Source organism: Eleutherodactylus coqui, chromosome 2 (genome assembly GCF_035609145.1).
Source record: "Eleutherodactylus coqui strain aEleCoq1 chromosome 2, aEleCoq1.hap1, whole genome shotgun sequence".
Classification (NCBI taxonomy): Eukaryota; Metazoa; Chordata; class Amphibia; order Anura; family Eleutherodactylidae; genus Eleutherodactylus; species Eleutherodactylus coqui.
In genome coordinates this window covers 342055001-342078228 of record NC_089838.1, presented here as the reverse complement: position 1 = coordinate 342078228, position 23228 = coordinate 342055001, and the positions used below count along the sequence as shown (strand labels likewise).

The 23228-nt window shown below is 47.9% G+C and overlaps 1 protein-coding gene across 1 annotated transcript in view; it reads left to right on the top strand.

Moving 5' to 3' along the window:
• The window catches only part of ZMYND15 (zinc finger MYND-type containing 15), a 42400-nt gene extending 22808 nt beyond the window's left edge, over window positions 1-19592 (top strand). The window contains 1 exon segment of the mRNA XM_066589729.1: window positions 19423-19592. Within this exon segment, the coding sequence (XP_066445826.1) occupies window positions 19423-19592 (170 nt within the window).
• Window positions 19593-23228: the final 3636 nt, after the last annotated feature.

The following is a 23228-nucleotide window of genomic DNA, read 5'->3' as shown; positions in this document are numbered from 1 at the left end:
TGTTGGTCGTTCACGCGGGGGGGGGGGAGGGGGGGGAAAGACCTGGGTAAGATGAAGACTCGTGATCTTTTGGCTATTATGAAGCAGGACATTTTGCGTTTCCGTGATTGTTTTCTAGGAGTGATAATTGTATGGTCGGACATAGTAGCGAGGAGAAACTGGAGAGGAGCCAGAGATTTGGGGGCAATAGAGTGAGGAGGTTGGTCAACATGAAAATGTCGCAGTTCGTTCACTCTATCGGAGGTTTGGCGGTTTGACACTGGGAGTTAGAGGACAAAGAAAAAGGGGCATTGAGGGAGGACGGGGTCCACCTCAATGAGTTAGGGTTAGATACATTATATCAGGCTTGCAGGATGGCGTAGAGGCAGCCTTAGCTAGGGTTGGTGGGGTGGGACGGAATGAGCCGCAGCGGTACGGCACATCCCGTTTGGCCCGGAATTAGTCCATGCTGGATAGGGATAGGAGAGGAAGGTTTGCAAGCCGGAGGACCGGGGCTTACGAATGCCCTCGGGGACGGTTTGCAGACTCATAAAGTTAACCTTCGTACAGCATGGATAGGGTTTTGATATTAAAAGTTATTAATAATGTGTTTATCATATGTTAAGTTAATAAAGCTGTGGCCTACCCCACATTTATATAGCAAGAAGTTTCAGACATGTTTTTGTTTTAGATAAGTGAGCAGCTTCGGTAAGTTGGTGTCCCCAGTCTGCCCCTTCTTGTGAAAACACATCAGCAGAGACAGACCAATCATCAGGTAATTCGGCTTGTACAGAAGACACTTCTACTGAAATACAGCAGTCACTACAGTAGGGGCTCCACTTAACAACGTCCCTCTTCCCCCAGTCTACCACGTGATTATGCAACCGCAACCAGGGCAAACCCAAGATGATTTGTGCCAGAAGGGATTCCATCACATGCAAGGTGATGACTTCAGTGTGAAATAATCCAATCTTTAGACAAAGGTTTGGGACACAAAACCTCAGATACCTCTGGGGCAATGGAGAGACATCAATAGCAGAGACGGGGATGGGGGAATCCAGAGGTTTTACCTCCAACCCACAACGCTTAACCGTCATATGACGAATAAGATTGACACCCGCTCTACAATTTAAGAAGACATTGATTGGATCAATATCACCCTCAGCGAGGGTCTCAGTGGGAGGCACCAGCCTGGAGGACAACATCCAAGCAATCATTGGACCCGGAGGGGTCTCCCCTCTAACCTCCAGATTACCAAGTCTTCTTAGCTGAGAGTTACGGCGAGGACAATTTTGCAGGAAATGTCCAGTCTGGTTGCAGTGGAAACACTGCCCTCTGCCTTGACCCATCTTTCATTTACGGGCATTGCCCATTGATGAACCCCGGTGCATGGGTTCCTGCCCATCCGTAGGCCAGGAAGCAGGGTTATGGGAAAGCTCCTCATGCCTTTTTTCTAATCGGTCTTCCTACCCTAATGGCTAAAGACATTGCTGCATCAAGGCTTTGAGGCAGCGCTGAGCTGTCATTCAATGCTAAGCACTGCCTCTGATTGGTCACAGCGCTCAGCCAATCAGAGGCAGAACTTCAGGAGGTGGAATTTTCAATCGCCGGCCAGAAGAGCAGCATAAGAAGAGTGCCGAGACCTGCAAGAAGATGCGCTGGAGATGACAGTGCTTCCTAGGTGATTCATATATATATATATTTGTTTTTATTTCTACGGATATTTATTATTTTCAGGGGGGGTGCCTATATTTGTAGCACCCTCGGAAAATCCATGTCACAGAGAGTCCCCTGCCACTGCTGTGGCAGAGGATCGCTATCATGCCCCATTGATTTCAATGGGGCTGGCCTGCTGCCATGGTCTCTTTGGGCGCAATGGCGCTGCATCGCAAGCAATAAAACATTGCAAATGTGCATGGAGCCATTGGCTTCATAATTTTACGATTTCTCAGTGCTGGGAAATAGTGCGATTTCTTCGCAAGTGTGAAGCCACCCTAATACAAATAATCCCACTGTGCAAAAGCTAAAACACACTACCATGGGCGCTAAGGAGCGTAGCTGTGTCTAAACACGGAAGATTTTCTCTCTCTCGCCAACAGTTCAAACTCCGAGCCAAAGCGCAAGAGTTTGAAAAAAGGGGCAGGAAGATAGCGGCTGCCCAATTCCCCCTATGATGTGTTCACGACCTGCGGGGAAAACAGGGCAGGTCCTATCTGTTCTCAGCCGCAGTATTCACAACCTGCGGGGAACACATAGCAGGTCCTATCTGTTCTCTGACGTAGTATTAATTACCTGCGGGGAACACAGGGCAGGTCCAATCTGTTCTCAGCCGTAGTATTCACTACCTGCGGGGAACACAGGGCAGGTCCTATCTGTTCTCTGCCGTAGTATTCACTACCAGCGGGGAACACAGAGCAGGTCCTATCTGTTCTCGGCCGTAATTTTGGTTTCCTGCTGGGAACACAGGGCGGGTCCTATCTGTTCTCGGCCGTAGTATTCACTACCAGCAGGGAACACAGGGCAGGTCCTATCTGTTCTCGGCCGTAGTATTCACTACCAGCAGGGAACACAGGGCAGGCCCTGTCTGTTCACTGCCGTAGTATTTACTACCAGCGGGGAACATAGAGCAGGTCCTATCTGTTCTCGGCCATAGTATTCACTACCAGCGGGGAACATAGAGCAGATCCTATCTGTTCTCGGCCATAGTATTCACTACCAGCGGGGAACACAGGGCAGGCCCTGTCTGTTCTCTGCCGTAGTATTCACTACCAGCGGGGAACGCAGGGCAGGTCCTATCTGTTCTCTGCCGTAGTATTCACTAGTATTCACTACCTGCAGGGAACGCAGGGCAGGTCCAATCTGTTCTCAGCTGTAGTATTCACTAGTATTCACTACCTGCGGGAAACACAGGGCAGGTCCTCTCTGTTCTCGGCCGTAGTATTCACTAGTATTTACTACCTGTAGGGAACACAGGGCAGGTCCTATCTGTTCTCGGCCGTAGTATTCACTAGTATTCACTAGTATTCACTACCTGCAGGGAACACAGAGCAGGTCCTATCTGTTCTCCGCCGTAGTATTCACATCCAGCGGGGAACACAGAGGAGGTCCTATCTGTTCTCCGCCGTAGTATTCACATCCAGCGCAGAACACAGAGGAGGTCCTATCTGTTCTCGGCCGTAGTTTTCACTACTTGCGGGGAACACAGGGCAGGTCCTATCTGTTCCTGGCGGTAGTATTCACTCTCTGCAGGGAACACAAAGCAGGTCCTATCTGTTCTCTGCCGTAGTATTCACTAGTATTCACCAACTGTGGGGAACACAGGGCAGGTCCTATCTGTTCTTAGCCGTAGTTTTCACTACCTGCAGGGAACACAGGGCAGGTCCTATCTGTTCTCTGCTGTAGTATTCACTTCCAGCAGGAAACACAGAGCAGGTCCTATGTGATCTTGGCCATAGTATTCACTAACTGCGGGGAACACAGGGCAGGTCCTATCTGTTCTCGGCCGTAGTTTTCACTCTCTACAGCGAACACAGAGCAGATCCTATCTGTTCTCAGCCGTAGTTTTCACTCTCTGCAGGGAACACAGAGCAGGTCCTATCTGTTCTCGGCTGTAGTATTCACTAACTGCGGGGAACACAGAGCAGGTCCTATCTGTTCTCGGCCAAAGTATTCATTTCCAGCGAGGAACACAGGGCAGGTCCTATCTGTTCTTGGCCATAGTATTCACTTTCTGCAGGGAACACAGGGCAGGTCCTATCTGTTCTCTGCCGTAGTATTCACCAAGTGCGGGGAACACAAAGCAGGTCCTATCTACTCTCGGACAGAGTTTTTACTACCAACAGGAGACATAGAGCAGGTCCTATCTGTTCTCGTCTGTAGTATTCACTGCCTGTGGGGAACAAAGAGCAGGTCCCATCTGCTCTCGGACAGAGTATTCACTACCTACGGAGAACACAGAGCAGGTCCTATTTTTTCCGGGGGCCGTAGTATTCACTACCTGCGGGGAACACAGAGCAGGTCCTATCTGTTCTTGGCTATAGTATTCACTTAGTGCAGGGAACACGGGGCAGGTCCTATCTGTTCTTGGCTATAGTATTCACTAACTGCAGGGAACACAGAGCAAGTCCTATCTGTTCTTGGCTATAGTATTCACTAACTGCAGGGAACACAGAGCAGGTCCTATCTGTTCTTGGCTATAGTATTCATTAACTGCAGGGAACACAGGGCAGGTCCTATCTGTTCTCGGCCGTAGTATTCACTAACTGCGGGGAACCCAGGGCAGGTCCTATCTGTTCTCTGCCGTAGTATTCACTACCTGTAGGGAACACAGGGCAGGTCCTATCTGTTCTCAGCTGTAGTATTCACTAACTGCGGGGAACACTGGGCCAGTCCAATCTGTTCAGGGCCGTAGTATTCACTACCTGCGGGGAACACAGAGCAGGTCCTATCTGTTCTCTGCTGTAGCACTCACTAGTAATCACTACCTGCGAGAAACACAGGGCAGGTCCTATCTGTTCTCTGCTGTAGTATTCACTTCCAGCGGGGAACACAGAGCAGGTCCTATCTGTTCTCGGCAATAGTATTCACTAGTATTCACTACCTGAAGGGAACACAGAGCAGGTCCTATCTGATATCGGCTGTAGTATTCACTAACTGCGGGGAACACAGGGCAGGTCCTATCTGTTCTCAGCCATAGTTGTTACTCTCTGCAGGGAACACAGAGCAGATCCTATCTGTTCTTGGCCGTAGTTTTTACTCTCTGCAGGGAACACAGGGCAGGTCCTATCTGTTCTCGGCCGTAGTATTCACTACCAGCGGGGAACACAGAGCAGATCCTATCTGTTCTCGGCTGTAGTATTCACTTCCAGCGGGGAACACAGAGCAGGTCCTATCTGTTCTCTACCGTAGTATTCACTACCTGCGGGGAACACAGGGCAGATCCTATCTGTTCTCTGCTATAGTATTTACTACCTGCAGGGAACACAGAGCAGGTCACATCTATTCTCTGCCGTAGTATTCACTCGTATTCACTAACTGCGGAGAACACAGTGCAGGTCCTATCTACTCTCGTCCGTAGGTTTCACTCTCTGCAGGGAACACAGAGCAGGTCCTATCTGTTCTTGGACCATTCTTTTCACTCTCTGCAGGGAACACAGGGTAGGTCCTATCTGTTCTCGGCAATAGTATTCACTAGTATTCACTACCTGCAGGGAACACAGGGCAGGTCCTATCTGTTCTCAGCTGTAGTTTTTGTTCTGGATTATGGTTTCTCCAGCAGGCTTCAGGGTATTTTGTCGCTTCCGAATTATATCGTGTGCACACATCATCGAACCAGATCAGTCACAAGTGCTGGTCTAAAACTGGGAGAGTCTCTACAATGTATAGAGGCTCAAGCCTTTTATTATAACACATGACAACCGCCCTTCAATGGGCGTGCAACAGATTACATCAGTAACATATAAGATTCTCATTTGTCGGATCATATAGAATCTCCCACCTCTCTGCCCACCCTCCCTCACGTCCGCCATAGTATGGACTTTGTCCTAGCTGAAGTTAGCTCCGTGTAGTGATGAATCATTGTTTAACTAGCTTCAGGATGGGAGTGGAAGGGGGCTAGGTAAACACTCAGTATTAAACACAGAATGAGATAAAAAGAAAAAAACCTCAGCGCTCGCACCGTAGAATAGGTGGAAATAGAATATACTGAAGGGACTAAAGTTATATCACTTACTTCAGGGAGGCGCCTTTAGGGTAGGCGCCTCCTAATCCAAATAGGCGTATCAAATATGGTACCGATCAGCAATGATGAACAGGTTCCACGATTTTAATAAAACAAGATAAAATATAATACACAACGCGTTTCGGCCGCACGGCCTTTTTCAAGTGACTAATTATAATAAACATAATTAATCCAATCAACGTTTATTTACCATAATGATCAGGAAAATGGACTCGAATCTAGTTTTAACTTGGTCTCTATTTTTTTAAAACTTGTCAGGTACCCCCCTTGGCTATCCTATGACGTCAATGTATACGTGTAGATCAAAACTACCACCAGGGGTCTCTCTTCTCGCTCTAGCATAATGTTACAATACTAGTAGCGTGCACAGGTACGCACGGCGTGGGACTCCCTAATCTTCACCCACACCAATGTCCCTCCTGGAGATAGTCCTAATGGTGAACACGTCCAGGTCGCCTCACCCTTGCGTCAGGGTTTTCCCACTGCCCGTAAGTCCCTACTCCTAGGAGGGGGGGATCCCTACCTCACCTCAGAGGGAGGCCATGGATTCCCTGGGCTCATTTCCGGGCATCCATACCCTCTATCTGTACAAGTTAACACCCCACAGGGTGTGCCCTCGCCGGAACCTAAGGTCTTCTGCACTATCCCTTGGCAAATGGGAATTCCACTGACAATCCATCTTAGGAGATCGGGGCGGCTGCAGTACTAGTACATTTCTCCTTTTCTTTGGTAGCGTATGTGGTTGGCATTATCGGAACTGGCTCTTCATCTTTTTTAAACAAGGGAAATATTGGTGAGTTCCCCAAAAATCTCCCTCTACCCTGCCTAATTGCCTGGCAGGTGTAGTTTCCAGGGTAGTCAGTAATACTCTCTCTGGTGCAAAACACTTAAGTAGTTATAGAGTATTCCTTCCTCCATTTCTCACGAACAGTGTAATTAGCGGAAATGTTCGTGAAGAGACTAATAAACCACTCTTCAGCAACTACAGGGAGATCTAGGGGGACCATCCCCGAGTGTAGTCGGGCACTACCGCACACGCAACAGTTAGACTTGTTGCTCCTGTTAGCATTGTACCTCATCAACTCCAACCAGAGATTCTGGTCAGAGTAGCCAGTCGCTACTGTCAAGGTGTCCTCAAAGGTAGGGTCGGCTATGATCATCATGTTCGTCAAGGTCTTTATCTTACGGCGGAGGGGGTTAATTATGGGCACGGGACTAAGTGAAGGCTTCCATTCGGCTGCATCTACCATACCCCTTATTTTAAACTTCCCTAAGGGATCTGTCCTCCCGTACCGGTATGTCCCCAGACTATAAGTCCCTCCGTCCCCCGGGCTTGGATCTCCCATGGTTAATGTAAAAACCGCATTAAAACCAAGCAACATACTAAGTTCAGCCTTCCAATACCTGCTGTCCTTATTATTCTCAAGGAGGGTTATACGACTAATTAGGGATTTCCCGCTCCTATCTTTCTTATTTAAGGCACTTCGTGGTTTATAGGACTAGTCTGTTCCTGCGTTACATCCCACTAATCCCCAATAATGGCAGTCTTCTCCCCAGACGTTATCAGTGGCGCGTACATATTGTATTCCCCGGGTATATAAGTCATATAACCAGCTGGACTGAGCTAAATCTGGCCTGCGGTGGGATCTTGCGCCTAGACACGGGACCACAGTACAATAGTCGAAGGAATATGCGGCTACTTGAGCATTGGACGAGTTATACCAGAAGGTAACCATACCCCCATATTCTTCCGACTAAGGATTCCAGTTGCCACCCTCCTCTCTCACTAGCCCTAACCAGAGTAATGTCCTTGGCACAACTAAGACTGGTCTCTCGGATCTGAAGCTTTCTTACAGTATGAAGCATGGATCCATGTAAGTCTTTCGGCTAGTTTCACAGCTGTGGCAGTAGTCAGAAGCACCTGGTAGGGGCCATCAAATCGGGGCTCAGGAGGGTGCTTCCTGGGGAACTTCTTGATGCACACCCAATCCCCAGGCTGCAAGATATGTGTCCCAGTGTCTGCCTCTGAGTCTGGAAGAGAACACCTGTGCATAGGCTTTGGTTAGTTCTTTAACAACGAAAATCACATACTCAGTCAACACATCAGATTGTAATTGTGACTACTGAGGATAGTAACGACCTAGCCTTGGGGCTAGCCCAAACAATCTCGTAGGGAGATAATGTATAATCCCCCCCTGGGTTCATATCTAACACTGTATAAGGCTATTGGATGACAGTCTTTCCAAAGTGGCGTCATTTTTAAGTATCTTACTTTTTAGCGTGCCACTACGTCTCTCCACCTTTCCACTACTCTAAAGATGGTAGAGTATGTAAAAGGCCTGGGATACACCCAGAGCAGACATGACATGTTACATTCACCTGCGAAGTTTATACCTCTGTCTGACTCTGAATCACTTCTGGTACCCCATATTCACAGTTTACCTCGTTCATGAGCTTCTTTGCGGTTACCTACTTGTTTGCCTTGGTAACAGGGTCAGCCTCCAACCTGCAAAGACATCAACAACAACAAGCACGTATTCATACTTCCCAACAAGTGGGAGCTGAACGTAGTCAATTTGCAATCCCTGAAATGGGTAGAGTGGTCCCGGCAAGTGTGATGTGGCAAATTTACTTCTGCCCTGACTCACCTATGGCATAGATCATGCTAAACCGGACAAATGATGCAGCAGCTACAGAGAACCTAGAAGTCGCCCAACCTCTTTCAAGCGTCGTCGTCATTGCTGCTTTACTAGGTGGGTCTTTCCGTCCATCAGCTGGGCCATCATGGGATACAGGAACTGTGGTAGGCAAGTGCTGTTGACCGTTCACCACACGCTGTCCTGTTTCTGCTGCTCCCATATTAGTCCATTTATTCTTTTCTTCCTTGCTGGCTTGTAACTGTAAAAGTCTTTTAGCATATCAAAGTCCAAATTTTTGTCAATGTCCAAAGTTTTTTACCACTGACTCATGCTGTCAGTATCTTTCTTCTTTCTTCCACAGCTTGAGGGCCGCTGCCTTTGCTATGCTGTCAGCGAGGGTGTCGTCTCTCGCCTCTCCAGTGTAGGAATCGGTGCGAACTCTCAACTTTGTCAGGTAGAAGCAGGGCCTCCATGCGACTCTGTACCGCTGCACCATTCTCAATTGGTTGTCCTGCTAAGGTAAAAAAACTGTCTGGCCTTCCATATTGGGCCGTAATCATGAGCTATGCCAAATGCATACCAGGAGTCAGTGTAAAGGGTTGCCGTCTTACCTCTCGCCACTCTACTCGCCTCAGTGAGGGCCTTCAATTCCGCTTCTTGTACTGAGACATGCGAAGGCAGAACTTCTGCTTCTAGGACATCTTGTTGTGTGACCACTGCATATCCGATGTGGAGTCATCAATCCTCACCCTGGTACCATCTGCAAAAAGCTCAACATATGCATTATCAACAGAGGTTCTGATAACTGTTTGCATACCTGCAGTTTCTTACTGAATTAGTACTAAATAACCGTGCTGATGTTCTATTTCACATGGCTCGGAATCTTGTTATCTTATTCCATTTATTTTTTTTTTTTCAAACCCAATAGCTGATCTACAACACCTAGATCATCTATGGCCCAGATCACCTCTGCCTCCACCCTTTTGAACCGGAATACTCAATGGAAAAAAGAGTAATTGCGTTCAAACTAGTAAACCAAGAGGCACAAAAACAAGCACTTTGTAGGTCAAGGTGACATTGTATGCAGCGAAGTCTGAGCGAAAATATCCTTTAGATTTTTTTTTTTTTTTTCAGGTTGCAGTTAGCATTTTTTAACACAAGGGGGCGCAACACAAGTCAAATTTTACGTCACCCAGTGTAATAGTATTTCAGGGTATGGCCAGCGTTTAGCTTTTACTCTCCTGTCGGAATATAATTATAGCTTCAGTGTAGACTGACACTAGAATATACCAAAGACTTAAAGAAAAACTAAAGAATACGGATGAATTGACATCCTACTCTGGGCAATTCAGTCCCTCTTTCTTCACATAAAAAGTAAAATTACTTCACCAAATTGCATGAAAAAGTTTGCTGGGTGACTATAGGGAAATTATTTCATCTGTAGGAGCCTTCCATAACATCATCTGTCTGAGCATCCATTGGAGAAGCGGGCAGTGGAAAACAGAGCCCCTGGGAACATGAGAGAGCGTCCCCTGTCATGTATTCCTGGTCTCTGCCCCCCATGCATCAACTCCAATCTTCCATACACTATAAACCAGCTTAGTCATCTACTATGTCCCAAGCTGCATCTCCACAAAGGTTTGTTTCCCTGAACTTATCACACATCCAAAGTGGCCACATCTTGGAGTGTAACAAAGGCCGGTCAAACAAAACCTTACTTCAGACAATCATGATGTTAGCACGGGATACAGTGGCATTGGGGAATATAGGCCTCCCAAATGCAGCAAAATGGCCGCCAGAGGCAGAAGGGGGCGGGGCTACAGATCTCCCAGGTGAGGCAAAATGGCTGCCGGAGGAACGGGCGGGGCCAGGGGCAGCAGCACTTCCAGGTGAGGCAAAATGGCCGCTGGAGGAGGAAGGGGCGGGGCCAGGTCCTGTCCCGGATGGGGAGGGACCGGAAGTAACATCACACACCCTGAAAGTGAGCACATGGGGGGAAGTAACTTCAGGGTGGGGGCAGGCCTCACTACATTTACTGCAGAGTCACACTATGTTGGATTGTAAACATTGCAAGCACGGCTGCCATTACAGGGAGGGGCTGTAGTCAACACAAAGACATTACATTGTTCATAAGCAATACACATACCCCACTACATGCTTTCCCCTCTTCAATCTCTTAACTACATTATACCTCCTCCCAGCAATCTAAAAACACCTTTCTTTCTGCTAGGCTTCCTGCTCATCTTCTGTAAACTTTCTACAGTCTATCTTATCTGTCCATGACCTGACATTTCTTCTGCAACTTTTCCTGGTCCTTCTCTTTGTATAACATTTCTACATGTTCAGTAAACTCTGCTCCCTTCCCTTCAGCAACCAGATCACAAGCTCTATGACCTTTGTCCTTGCTCACTTTGCTCCCCATTCTCTAAACAACCTGCGTCTATGCCTAACCTTCTCATTCTATCTTCAAATCCTTCCAATATAACCTCTCTTTCCCACTCAGATTACAATGCACATTAATTCTACAAAACAAAGACAAAGGCAACAGAAAGGGTTAATTGTAAAAAGCTTTCAGTTCACTCTTATCAGCAGCCCTCCCCCCAATAATAAACACTGCACATTCTTTCTATAATACCAAACAGAGGGGATTACTGGAGAATAACCACAACGGCTCAAGGCTCAACTCCATATCTCATCTACCTTTATATCAACCCTACTAGTAATCTGTCTGGACAGGACATTTTAGCTATACACAGAGACTGACGATTATTTTCAATGACCAAGAGTTTCTGGAGCCAGCCGTCACAAAGCACGGCTATACTTCACACGTATATACCTTTCCACATATGAGAACATAACACGCTCAATCATAAAGGTAAGTATACGTATCATAAATCTTCCTAACCTCACACTAGTTTTACCTAGGAGTAAGTGTCTTTCCGGCGTGCTCCCTCAGACTTAAACAGCCGAGTCCGCCCTTCTGACACATTAACCCTCACAGAATTTATCTCTTGGTCTTGTATACACAGTGTTTAACCGTCTCAGACACAACAGCATACAAAATACCCCTAGACAGGTAACATGGTGATTTTTCGAGTGGACAGACCTGTCTTTCAGTGAAGGTCCAGTCTGGATCAGATACAGGCAGATTTAGCAGTCAGAACCCAGATCACATCGGTAGATTTACATAAAGCAATCTTACCGTGTTCTGTAGATTTTCGGGCCCCTGAGTTCTGCGTGCCATCTGCCGATCTCTGTACGTTCCAGGCTGTGACCTCACAGATCCACTCGCCCAACCAAGGACGACACTGTTCTGGATTATGGTTTCTCCAGCAGGCTTCAGGGTATTTTGTCGCTTCCGAATTATATCGTGTGCACACATCATCAAACCAGATCAGACACAAGTGCTGGTCTAAAACTGGGAGAGTCTCTACAATGTATAGAGGCTCAAGCCTTTTATTATAACACATGACAACCGCCCTTCAATGGGCGTGCAACAGATTACATCAGTAACATATAAGATTCTCATTTGTCGGATCATATAGAATCTCCCACCTCTCTGCCCACCCTCCCTCACGTCCGCCATAGTATGGACTTTGTCCTAGCTGAAGTCAGCTCCGTGTAGTGATGAATCATTGTTTAACTAGCTTCAGGATGGGAGTGGAATGGGGCTAGGTAAACACTCAGTATTAAACACGGGATATACACATAACACTATAGCCCTTAACTCTTAGAGGTCTCTTGTGCAATCCCTATGTACTTAGCTAACATTAACATCAGACATCCTTCACCATCCCATTGTCTAGTAAATACTATGATTAGATTGTGTGTCGATCAAACTCCAGAGCTAAAAGTCATTACAATAGCAAAATACATTTGGGTTATATAAATCGATAGACATTTTATACCAAAATAATCATCATGTCTATCACAGTTTTCACTCTCTGCGGGGAACACATAGCAGGTCCTATCTGTTCTCGGCCGTAGTATTCACTAGTATTCACTAACTGCGGAGAACACAGAGCAGGTCCTATCTGTTCTTTGCCGTAGTATTCACTAACTGCGGAGAACACAGAACAGGTCTTATCTGTTCTCTGCCGTAGAATTCACTAGTATTCATTAACTGCGGGGAACACAGGGCAATTCCTATCAGTTCTCTGCCGTAGTATTCACTCGTATTCACTAACTGCGGAGAACACAGTGCAGGTCCTATCTGCTCTGGGCCGTAGGTTTCACTCTCTGCAGGGAACACAGAGCAGGTCCTATCTGTTCTTGGACCATACTTTTCACTCTCTGCAGGGAACACAGGGTAGGTCCTATCTGTTCTCGGCAATAGTATTTACTACCTGCAGGGAACACAGGGCAGGTCCTATCTGTTCTCGGCCGTAGGATTCACTACCTGCAGGGAACACAGGGCAGGTCCTATCTGTTCTCAGCTGTAGTTTTCACTCTCTGCGGGGAACACATAGCAGGTCCTATCTGTTTTCGGCCGTAGTATTCACTTCCAGCGGGAAACACAGAGCAGGTCCTATCTGTTCTCGGCCGTAGTATTCGCTTCCAGCGGGGAACACAGAGCAGTTCCTAACTGTTCTCGGCCGTAGTATTCACTTCCAGCGGGGAACACAGAGCAGGTCCTATCTGTTCTCGGCCGTAGTATTCACTAGTATTCACTAACTGCGGAGAACACAGAGCAGGTCCTATCTGTTCTCTGCCGTAGTATTCACTAGTATTAACTAACTGCGGGGAACACAGGGCAGGTCCTATCTGTTCTCGGCCGTAGTTTTCACTAGCTGCGAGGAACACAGCGCAGGTCCTATCTGTTCTCGGCCGTAGTATTCACTTCCAGCGGGAAACACAGAGAAGGTCCTATTTGTTCTTGGCCGTAGTATTCACTTCCAGCGAGGAACACAGAGCAGGTCCTATCTGTTCTCGGCCGTAGTATTCACTTCCAGCGGGGAACATAGAGCAGATCCTATCTGTTCTCGGCCGTAGTATTCATTTCCAGCGGGAAACACAGAGAAGGTCCTATTTGTTCTTGGCCGTAGTATTCACTTCCAGCGGGGAACACAGAGCAGGTCCTATCTGTTCTCGGCCGTAGTATTCACTTCCAGCGGGAAACACAGAGAAGGTCCTATTTGTTCTTGGCCGTAGTATTCACTTCCAGCGGGGAACACAGAGCAGGTCCTATCTGTTCTCGGCCGTAGTATTTACTTCCAGCGGGGAACATAGAGCAGATCCTATCTGTTCTCGGCCGTAGTATTCACTTCCAGCGGGAAACAAAGAGAAGGTCCTATCTGTTCTCGGCCGTAGTATTCACTTCCAGCGGGGAACACAGAGCAGGTCCTATCTGTTCTCGGCCGTAGTATTCACTTCCAGCGGGGAACATAGAGCAGATCCTATCGGTTCTCTACCGTAGTATTCACTTCCAGCGGGGAACACAGAGCAGGTCCTATCTGTTCTCGGCCGTAGTATTCACTTCCAGCGGGGAACATAGAGCAGATCCCATCTGTTCTCTGCCGTAGTATTCACTAGTATTCATTAACTGCGGGGAACACAGGGTAATTCCTATCTGTTCTCTGCTGTAGTATTCACTAACTGCAGAGAACACAGAGCAGGTCCTATCTGTTCTCTGCCGTAGTATTCACTAGTATTCACTAACTGCGGAGAACACAGAGCAGGTCCTATCTGTTCTCTGCCGTAGTATTCACTAGTATTCACTTAGTGCAGAGAACACAGACCAGGTCCTATCTGTTCTCGGCCATAGTATTCACTTCCAGCGGGGAACACAAGGCAGGTCCTATCTGTTCTCTGCCGTAGTATTCACTAACTGCGGAGAACACAGAGCAGGTCCTATCTGTTCTCTGCCATAGTATTCACTAACTGTGGAGAACACAGAGCAGGTCCTATCTGTTCTCTGCCGTAGTATTCACTAGTATTCACTAACTGCGGAGAACACAGAGCAGGTCCTATCTGTTCTCGGCCATAGTATTCACTAACTGCAGGGAACACAGGGCAGGTCCTATCTGTTCTCTGCCGTAGTATTCACGAGTATTCACTACCTGCGAGGAACACAGGGCAGGTCCTATCTGTTCTCAGCTGTAGTATTCACTAGTATTCACTAACTGCGGGAAACACAGGGCAGGTCCTATATGTTCTCTGCCGTAGTATTCACTAACTGCAGGGAACACAGGGCAGGTCCTATCTGTTCTCTGCCGTAGTATTCACGAGTATTCACTACCTGCGAGGAACACAGGGCAGGTCCTATCTGTTCTCAGCCGTAGTATTCACTAGTATTCACTAACTGCGGGAAACACAGAGCAGGTCCTATCTGTTCTCTGCCGTAGTATTCACTAGCATTCACTAACTGCGGGGAACACAGAGCAGGTCCTATCTGTTCTCGGCCGTAGTATTCACTACCTGCGAGGAACACAGGGCAGGTCCTATCTGTTCTCGGCCGTAGTATTCACTTCCAGTGGGGAATGCAAGGCAGGTCCTATCTGTTCTCTGCCGTAGTATTCACTAACTGCGGAGAACACAGAGCAGGTCTTATCTGTTCTCTGCCGTAGTATTCACTAGTATTCGCTAACTGCGGAGAACACAGAGCAGGTCCTATCTGTTCTCTGCCGTAGTATTCACTAACTGCAGGGAACACAGGGCAGGTCCTATCTGTTCTCTGCCGTAGTATTCACTACCTGCGAGGAACCCAGGGCAGGTCCTATCTGTTCTCGGCCGCAGTATTCACTAGTATTCACTAACTGTGGGGAACATAGAGCAGGTCCTATCTGTTCTCTGCCGTAGTATTCACGAGTATTCACTACCTGCGAGGAACACAGGGCGGGTCCTATCTGTTCTCAGCTGTTGTATTCACTAACTGCTGGGAACACAGGGCAGGTCCTATCTGTTCTCAGCTGCAGTATTTACTACCTGCGGAGAACACAGGGCAGATCCTATCTGTTCTCCACTGTAGTATTCACTTCCAGTGGAAAACACAGAGCAGGTCCTATCTGTTCTCGGCCGTAGTATTCACTACCTACGGGGAACACAGAGCAGAACCTATCTGTTCTCGGCCGTAGTATTCACTTCCAGCAGGAAACACAGAGCAGGTCCTATCTGTTCCCTGCCTTAGTATTCGCTAGTATTCACTAACTGCGGAGTACACAGGGCAGGTCCTATCTGTTCTCGGCTTTAGTATTCACTAACTGCGGGGACCACAGGGCAGGTCCTATCTGTTCTCGACCGTAGTATTCCCTACCTGCGGGGAACACAGAGCAGGTCCTATCTGTTCTCTACCGTAGTATTCACTACCTGCGGGGAACACAGGGCAGGTCCTATCTGTTCTTGGCCGCAGTATTCACTACCTGCGGGGAACACAGGGCAGGTCCTATCTGTTCTCAGCTGTGGTATTCACTACCTGCGGGGAACACAGGGCAGGTCCTATCTGTTCTCGACCATAGTATTTACTACCTGCGGGGAACACAGGGCAGGTCCTATCTGTTCTCGGCCTCAGTATTCACTAGTATTCACTACCAGCGGGGAACACAGGGCAGGCCCTATCTGTTCTCGGCTGTAGTATTCACTACCTATGGGGAACACAGAGCAGGTCCTATCTGTTCTCGGCCTCAGTATTCACTAGTATTCACTACCAGCGGGGAACACAGGGCAGGTCCTATCTGTTCTCGGCTGTAGTATTCACTACCTACGGGGAACACAGAGCCAGTCCTATCTGTTCTTGGCCGTAGTATTCACTGCCTGTGGGTAACACAGAGCAGGTCCCATCTGTTCTCGGCCGTAGTATTGTCTACCTGCGGGAACACAGAGCAGATCCTATCATTTCTCAGCTGTAGTACTTACTACCTGCGGGGAACACAGGGCAGGTCCTATCTGTTCTCGGCCTCAGTATTCACTAGTATTCACTACCAGCGGGGAACACAGGGCAGGCCCTATCTGTTCTCGGCTGTAGTATTCACTACCTATGGGGAACACAGAGCAGGTCCTATCTGTTCTCGGCCTCAGTATTCACTAGTATTCACTACCAGCGGGGAACACAGGGCGGTTCCTATCTGTTCTCGGCTGTAGTATTCACTACCTATGGGGAACACAGAGCAAGTCCTATCTGTTCTCGGCCGTAGTATTCACTACCTATGGGGAACACAGAGCAGGTCGTATCTGTTCTCGGCCGTAGTATTCACTGCCTGTGGGTAACACAGAGCAGGTCCTATCTGTTCTCGGCTGTAGTATTCACTACCTATGGGGAACGCAGAGCAGGTCCTATCTGTTCTTGGCCGTAGTATTCACTACCTGCGGCAACACAGAGCAGATCCTATCTGTTCTCAGCTGTAGTATTTACTACCTGTGGGGAACACAGAGCAGGTCCTATCTGTTCTCAGCTGTAGTATTTACTTCCGGTGGGGAACAAAGGGCAGGTCCGTTCTTTAACTGGGCTGTAGTATTCCCTACCTGTGGGGAACACAGAGTATGTCCTATCTGTTGTCCACCGTAGTATTCACTACCTGCAGGGAACACAGAGCAGGTCCTATCTGTTCTCGGCCGTAGTATTCACTACCTGCAGGGAACACAGAGCAGGTCCTATCTGTTCTCGGCCGTAGTATTCACTCTCTGCAGGGAACACAGGGCAGGTCCTATCTGTTCTCGGCCATAGTATTCACTACCTGCAGGGAACACAGGGTAGGTCCTATCTGTTCTCAGCTGTAGTATTCACTAACTGTGGGGAACACAGAGCAGGGCCTATCTGTACTCGGCCGTAGTATTCACTAACTGCAGGGCACACATAGCAGGTCCTATCTGTTCTCGGCCGTAGTATTCACAATCTGCGGGGAACACAGAGCAGGTCCTATCTGTTCTCGGCCGTAGTATTCACAATCTGCGGGGAACACAGGGCAAGTTCTATCTGTTCTTGGCCGTAGTATTCACTACCTGCAGGGAACACAGAGCAGGGCCTATCTGTTCTCGGTCGTAGTATTCACTACCTGCAGGGAACACAGGGCAGGTTCTATCTGTTCTCGGCCATAGTATTCACTACCTGTGGGAAACACAGGTCAGGTCCTATCTGTTCTCGGCCGTAGTATTCACTAGTGTTCACTAACTGCAGGGAACGCAGGGCAGGTTCTATCTGTTCTCGGCCGCAGTATTCACTAACTGCGGGGAACACAGGGCAGGTCCTATTTGTTCTCGGCCGTAGTATTCACTAACTGCAGGGAAGACATAGCAAGTCCTATCTGTTCTCTGCCGTAGTATTCACTACCTGCGGGGAACACAGAGCAGGTTCTATCTGTTCTTGGCCATAGTATTCACTACCTGCAGGGAACACATAGCAAGTCCTATCTGTTCTCGGCCGTAGTATTCACTACCTGCAGGGAACACAGAGCAGGTCCTATCTGTTCTCTGCCGTAGTATTCACTACCTGCAGGGAACACAGAGCAGGTCCTATCTGTTCTCGGCCGTAGTATTCACTACCTGCAAGGAACACAGAGCAGGGCCTATCTGTACTCGGCCATAGTATTCACTACCTGCGGGAAACACAGGGCAGGTCCTATCTGTTCTCGGCCGTAGTATTCACTACCAGCGGGGAACACAGAGCAGGTCCTATCTGTTCTCGGCCGTAGTATTCACTAGTGTTCACTAACTGCAGGGAACACAGGGCAGGTCCTATCTGTTCTCGGCCATAGTATTCACTAACTGCGGGGAACACAAGGCAGGTCCTATCTGTTCTTGGCCGTAGTATTCACTACCTGTGGGGAACACAGAGCAGGTCCTATCTGTTCTCGGCCGTAGTATTCACTACCTGCGGGGAACACAGGGCAGGTCCTATCTGTTCTCTGCCGTAGTATTCACTACCTGCGGGGAACACAGGGCAGGTTCTATCTGTTCTTGGCCGTAGTATTCACTACCTGTGGGGAACACAGAGCAGGTCCTATCTGTTCTCAGCCATAGTATTCACTACCTGCTGGAAACACAGGGCAGGTTCTATCTGTTCTTGGCCGTAGTATTCACTACCTGTGGGGAACACAGAGCAGGTCCTATCTGTTCTCGGCCGTAGTATTCACTAGTGTTCACTAACTGCGGAGAACACAGAGCAGGTCCTATCTGTTCTCGGCCGTAGTATTCACTAACTGTGGGGAACACAGGGCAGGTCCCATCTGTTGTCGGCCGTAGTATTCACTACCTGCGGGGAACACAGGGCAGGTTCTATCTGTTCTTGGCCGTAGTATTCACTACCTGTGGGGAACACAGAGCAGGTCCTATCTGTTCTCAGCCATAGTATTCACTACCTGCTGGAAACACAGGGCAGGTTCTATCTGTTCTTGGCCGTAGTATTCACTACCTGTGGGGAACACAGAGCAAGTCCTATCTGTTCTCGGCCGTAGTATTCACAAGCTGCTCAGAACACAGGGCAGGTCCTATCTGTTCTGTGCTGTAGTATTCACTACTATTCACTACCTGCGGGGAACACAGAGCAGGTCCTATCTGTTCTCGGCCGTAGTATTCACTACCTGCGGGGAACACAGGGCAGGTCCTATCAGTTCTCGGCCGTAGTATTCACTACCTGCGGGGAACACAGGGCAGGTCCTATCTGTTCTCGGCCGTAGTATTCACTACCTGCGGGGAACACAGGGCAGGTCCTATCAGTTCTCGGCCATAGTGTTCACGCCTGCGAAACTCCCACAGTGGAAACAAAACTCCCATAAAGATCAGTGGTTTAGTTTTGTTCTCTTATACGGCTGGCTGAATAAGGAAATAAAAACAGATCCGTGTGTTTTTGCTCTAATATTACCCTTCCCCCGTGTGATATTAAACAATACAGACAATCCACTCCCCCCTCCGCTGCTGCGTACTCTAAGACGCGTAATATAGACGATTCCTAAAACAAATGATGCTGCGCCCTTCCTGGTCATTAACACACATGTAATAAAGATGATGTCACACATGTAATACAGATAATGCACTCGACTGCTGTAATATCACACATGTTCTAGCATCTCCTCACATAATGGTTGGTGACATGAAGAGCTGACAATCTAATGCTCGTTCTGCTGCAGATATAAGAACGCTTCTGTTTGATCTACAAAACTAACCACAATAACATCGAGAAGCGTAATAATAATCATGCGCCATGTAGCATTGTCCAAGCTCCGCCCCCTGAGACCACGGTGGAGGCTTCACCACAGAAGAAGAAGAATAAGCCTGGACGTAACCAGTGCAAGAAGCGCAACTGACCAGGAGGCGCCACCAATAAAGAGGGTTTATGCTTTTCATCATAGCTGTTGTGTAGGAATGATTACCTATAGCCATATGGGGGTGAAGGGCAAGGGAGAAGGCAGGTTGGATTAGGGGTGGGGGGCAGGATCACCCATCCTCCGATCACACCTAGATACAGGAGTGTGCTGTTTGCAGACACTGAACCAGCAGGAGGGGTCCTGAGCGCTAATGGGAGAGTAGCAGAAAGGACAATCACGGTGAGGAGCGGTGGTGATGATGTCACAGGAGTGTGTATACAGAGAGTAGGGACACCGTCAGGACAGTACAGGGGATAACAAGGAGGCAAGACCTTCTAGGTGGCTGACAGCCATCACAAGGAGGACCACAATGCATAAGGATTTATACAACCTCCTCTGATCCGTATACAGTGAGCTCCCCCTAGTGGTGGTTGTATGTTCTGTATACAGTGAACTCCTCCTAGTGGTGGCTGTATATGGCTGTATATGTAGTGAGCTTCTCCTAGTAGTGGCTTAAAATATATGTATACAGGCAGCTCCCCCTAGTAGTGGTTGTATGTATCTGTATGTAGTGAGCTTCCCCTAGTAGTGGTTGTATGTATCCGTATATAGTGAGATCCCCCAGGTAGTAGCTGTATATATTTGTATACAGTGACCTCCTGTGTATAGTGAGCTCCCCCTAGTGGTGGCTGCATAAATGTGTATGTAGTGAGCTTCTGCTAGTGGTGGCTATATATGTATGTATACAGAGAGCTCCCCCTAGTGGTGGCTGTATATATCTGTATGTAGTGAGTTCCCCTTAGTGATGGCTGTATATATCTATATGTAGTGAGCTCCTCCTAGTGGTGGTTTAAAATATGTGTATACAGGCAGCTCCCCCTAGTGGTGGTTGTATGTATCGGTATATAGTGAGATCCCCCAGGTAGTGGCTGTATATATTTGTATATAGTGACCTTCTGTGTATAGTTAGCTCCCTCTAGTGGTGGCTGTATAAATGTGTATGTAGTGAGCTTCTGCTAGTGGTGGCTATGTATATCTATATATAGTGAGCTTTCCCTAGTGGTGGCTGTATATATCTGTCTACAGTGAGCTCCCCCTAGTGGTGGCTGTATATATATATATGCATACAGAGAGCTCCCCCTGGTGGTGGCTGTATATATCTGTATGTAGTGAGTTCCCCTTAGTGATGGCTGTATATATCTATATGTAGTGAGCTCCTCCTAGTGGTGGCTTAAAATATGTGTATACAGGCAGCTCCCCCTAGTGATGGTTGAATGTATCTGTATGTAGTGAGTTTCCCCTAGTGGTGGTTGTATGTATCCGTATAAAGTGAGATCCCCCAGGTAGTGGCTGTACATATATGCATACAGAAAGCTTCCAGTAGTGATGGCTGTATATATCTGTATACAGAGAGCTTCCACTAGTGGTGGCTGTGTATATCTGTATGTAGTGAGCTTCACCTAGTGGTGGCTATATATATATCTGTCCACAGTGCGCTCCCCCTAGTGGTGGCTGTATATGTATGTATACAGAGAGCTCCCCCTGGTGGTGGCTGTATATATATGTATGTAGTGAGTTCCCCTTAGTGATGGCTGTATATATCTATATGTAGTGAGCTCCTCCTAGTGGTGGCTTAAAATATGTGTATACAGGCAGCTCCCCCTAGTGGTAGTTGAATGTATCTGTATGTAGTGAGTTTCCCCTAGTGGTGGTTGTATGTATCCGTATAAAGTGAGATCCCCCAGGTAGTGGCTGTACATATATGTATACAGAAAGCTTCCAGTAGTGATGGCTGTATATATCTGAATACAGAGAGCTTCCACTCGTGGTGGCTGTGTATATCTGTATGTAGTAAGCTCCTCCTAGTGGTGGCTTAACATATGTGATTACAGTGAGCTCCATCTAGTGGTGGCTGTATATATCTAAATGCAGTGAGCTTCTTCTAGTGGCGACTGTATATATCTGTGTATACTGTGAGCTACCACTAGTGGTGGCTGTATGTATATGTATGTAATGAGCTTCCCCTAGTGGTAGCTGTATATATCTGTATTCAGAAAGCTCTCCGTAGTAGTGGCTGTATACATCTGTATGTAGTGAGCTCCTCCTAGTGGTGGCTGAATATACAGTGGGGAAAAAAAGTATTTATTCAGATCCCAATTGTACAGGTTGTCCTGTAATTGACATCATAGGTAGACCTCAACTATGAGAGACAACATGAGAAAACATCCAGAAAATCACAGTCTGATGTTTAACGAATTTATTTGCAAATTAGGGTGAAAAATAAGCATTTGGTCAATAACAAAAGTTCATCTCAATCCTTTGTTATTAGAGATGAGCGAGCATACTCATCCAAGCTTGATGCTCGTTCGAGTATTAGGGTGCTCGAGATGCTCCTTACTCGGTACTCGGTCCACGCGGTACTCGTCTCGATTAAACGAGCACTGACCATTGAATTCAATGGAGCCGGCAATACAGCCGGCTCCATTGAAAGCAATGGGCTGCCGGCGAGCGCGGGATGAATTTTCGGGAAGGGCTTAAAAATATAAGCCCTTACCTGAAAATCATCCTAAAATGTGTAAAAACCAAAAACAAATTTATACTCACCTTTCCGCTGCAGACGGAGTTCAGCCGCGTTTGGCCGGCGGTTCTCCTGAACTGCTCTGTGTAGTATTCAGCAGCCGGGGATTTAAAATCCCCGCCTGCTGAATGAGTTGCCTCTGATTGGTCACAGCCTCACCAATCAGAGGCAGCTCTCACTCACACCCATTCATGAATTCATGAATGACAGCTGAGAGCTGCCCCTGATTGGTCCCTGCGCTGAGCCAATCAGAGGCAGCACTCACTCACCCATTCATGAATGGGTGTGAGTGAGAGCTGCCTCTGATTGGTGAGGCTGTGGCCAATCAGAGGCAGCTCATTCAGCAGGTGGGGATTTTAAATCCCCGGCTGCTGAATACTACATAGAGCAGTTCAGGAGAACTGCCGCCCAGACGCGGCTGAACTCCGGCTGCAGCGGAAAGGTGAGTATACATTTTTTTTTGGGGCTGTCGCTGGGCAACACAGACTTTCAACTCCATGCAAAGGTTTTTTTATAGGGTTGAGATGTGGAGACTGGCTAGGCCACTCCAGGACCTTGAAATGCTTCTTACGAAGCCACTCCTTCGTTGCCCCGGCGGTGTGCTTGGGATCATTGTCATGCTGAAAGACCCAGCCACGTTTCATCTTCAGTGCCCTTGTTGATGGAAGGAGGTTTGCACTCAGACTCTCACGATACATGGCCCCATTCATTCTTTCATGTATATGGATCAGTCGTCCTGAACGCTTTGCAGAGAAACAGCCCCAAAGCATGATGTTACCACCCCCATGCTTCACAGTAGGTATGGTGTTCTTTGGATGCAACTCAGCATGCTTTCTCCTCAAAACACGACGAGTTGTGTTTCTGCCAAACAGTTCTACTTTGGTTTCATCTGACCATATGACCTTCTCCCAGTACTCCTCTGGATCATCCAAACTTCAGTCGGCCCCGGCCATGTACTGGCTTAAACAGGGGGACACGTCTGGCACTGCAGGATCTGAGTCCCTGGCGGCGTAGTGTGTTACTGATGGTAGCCTTTGTTACGTTGGTCCCAGCTCTCT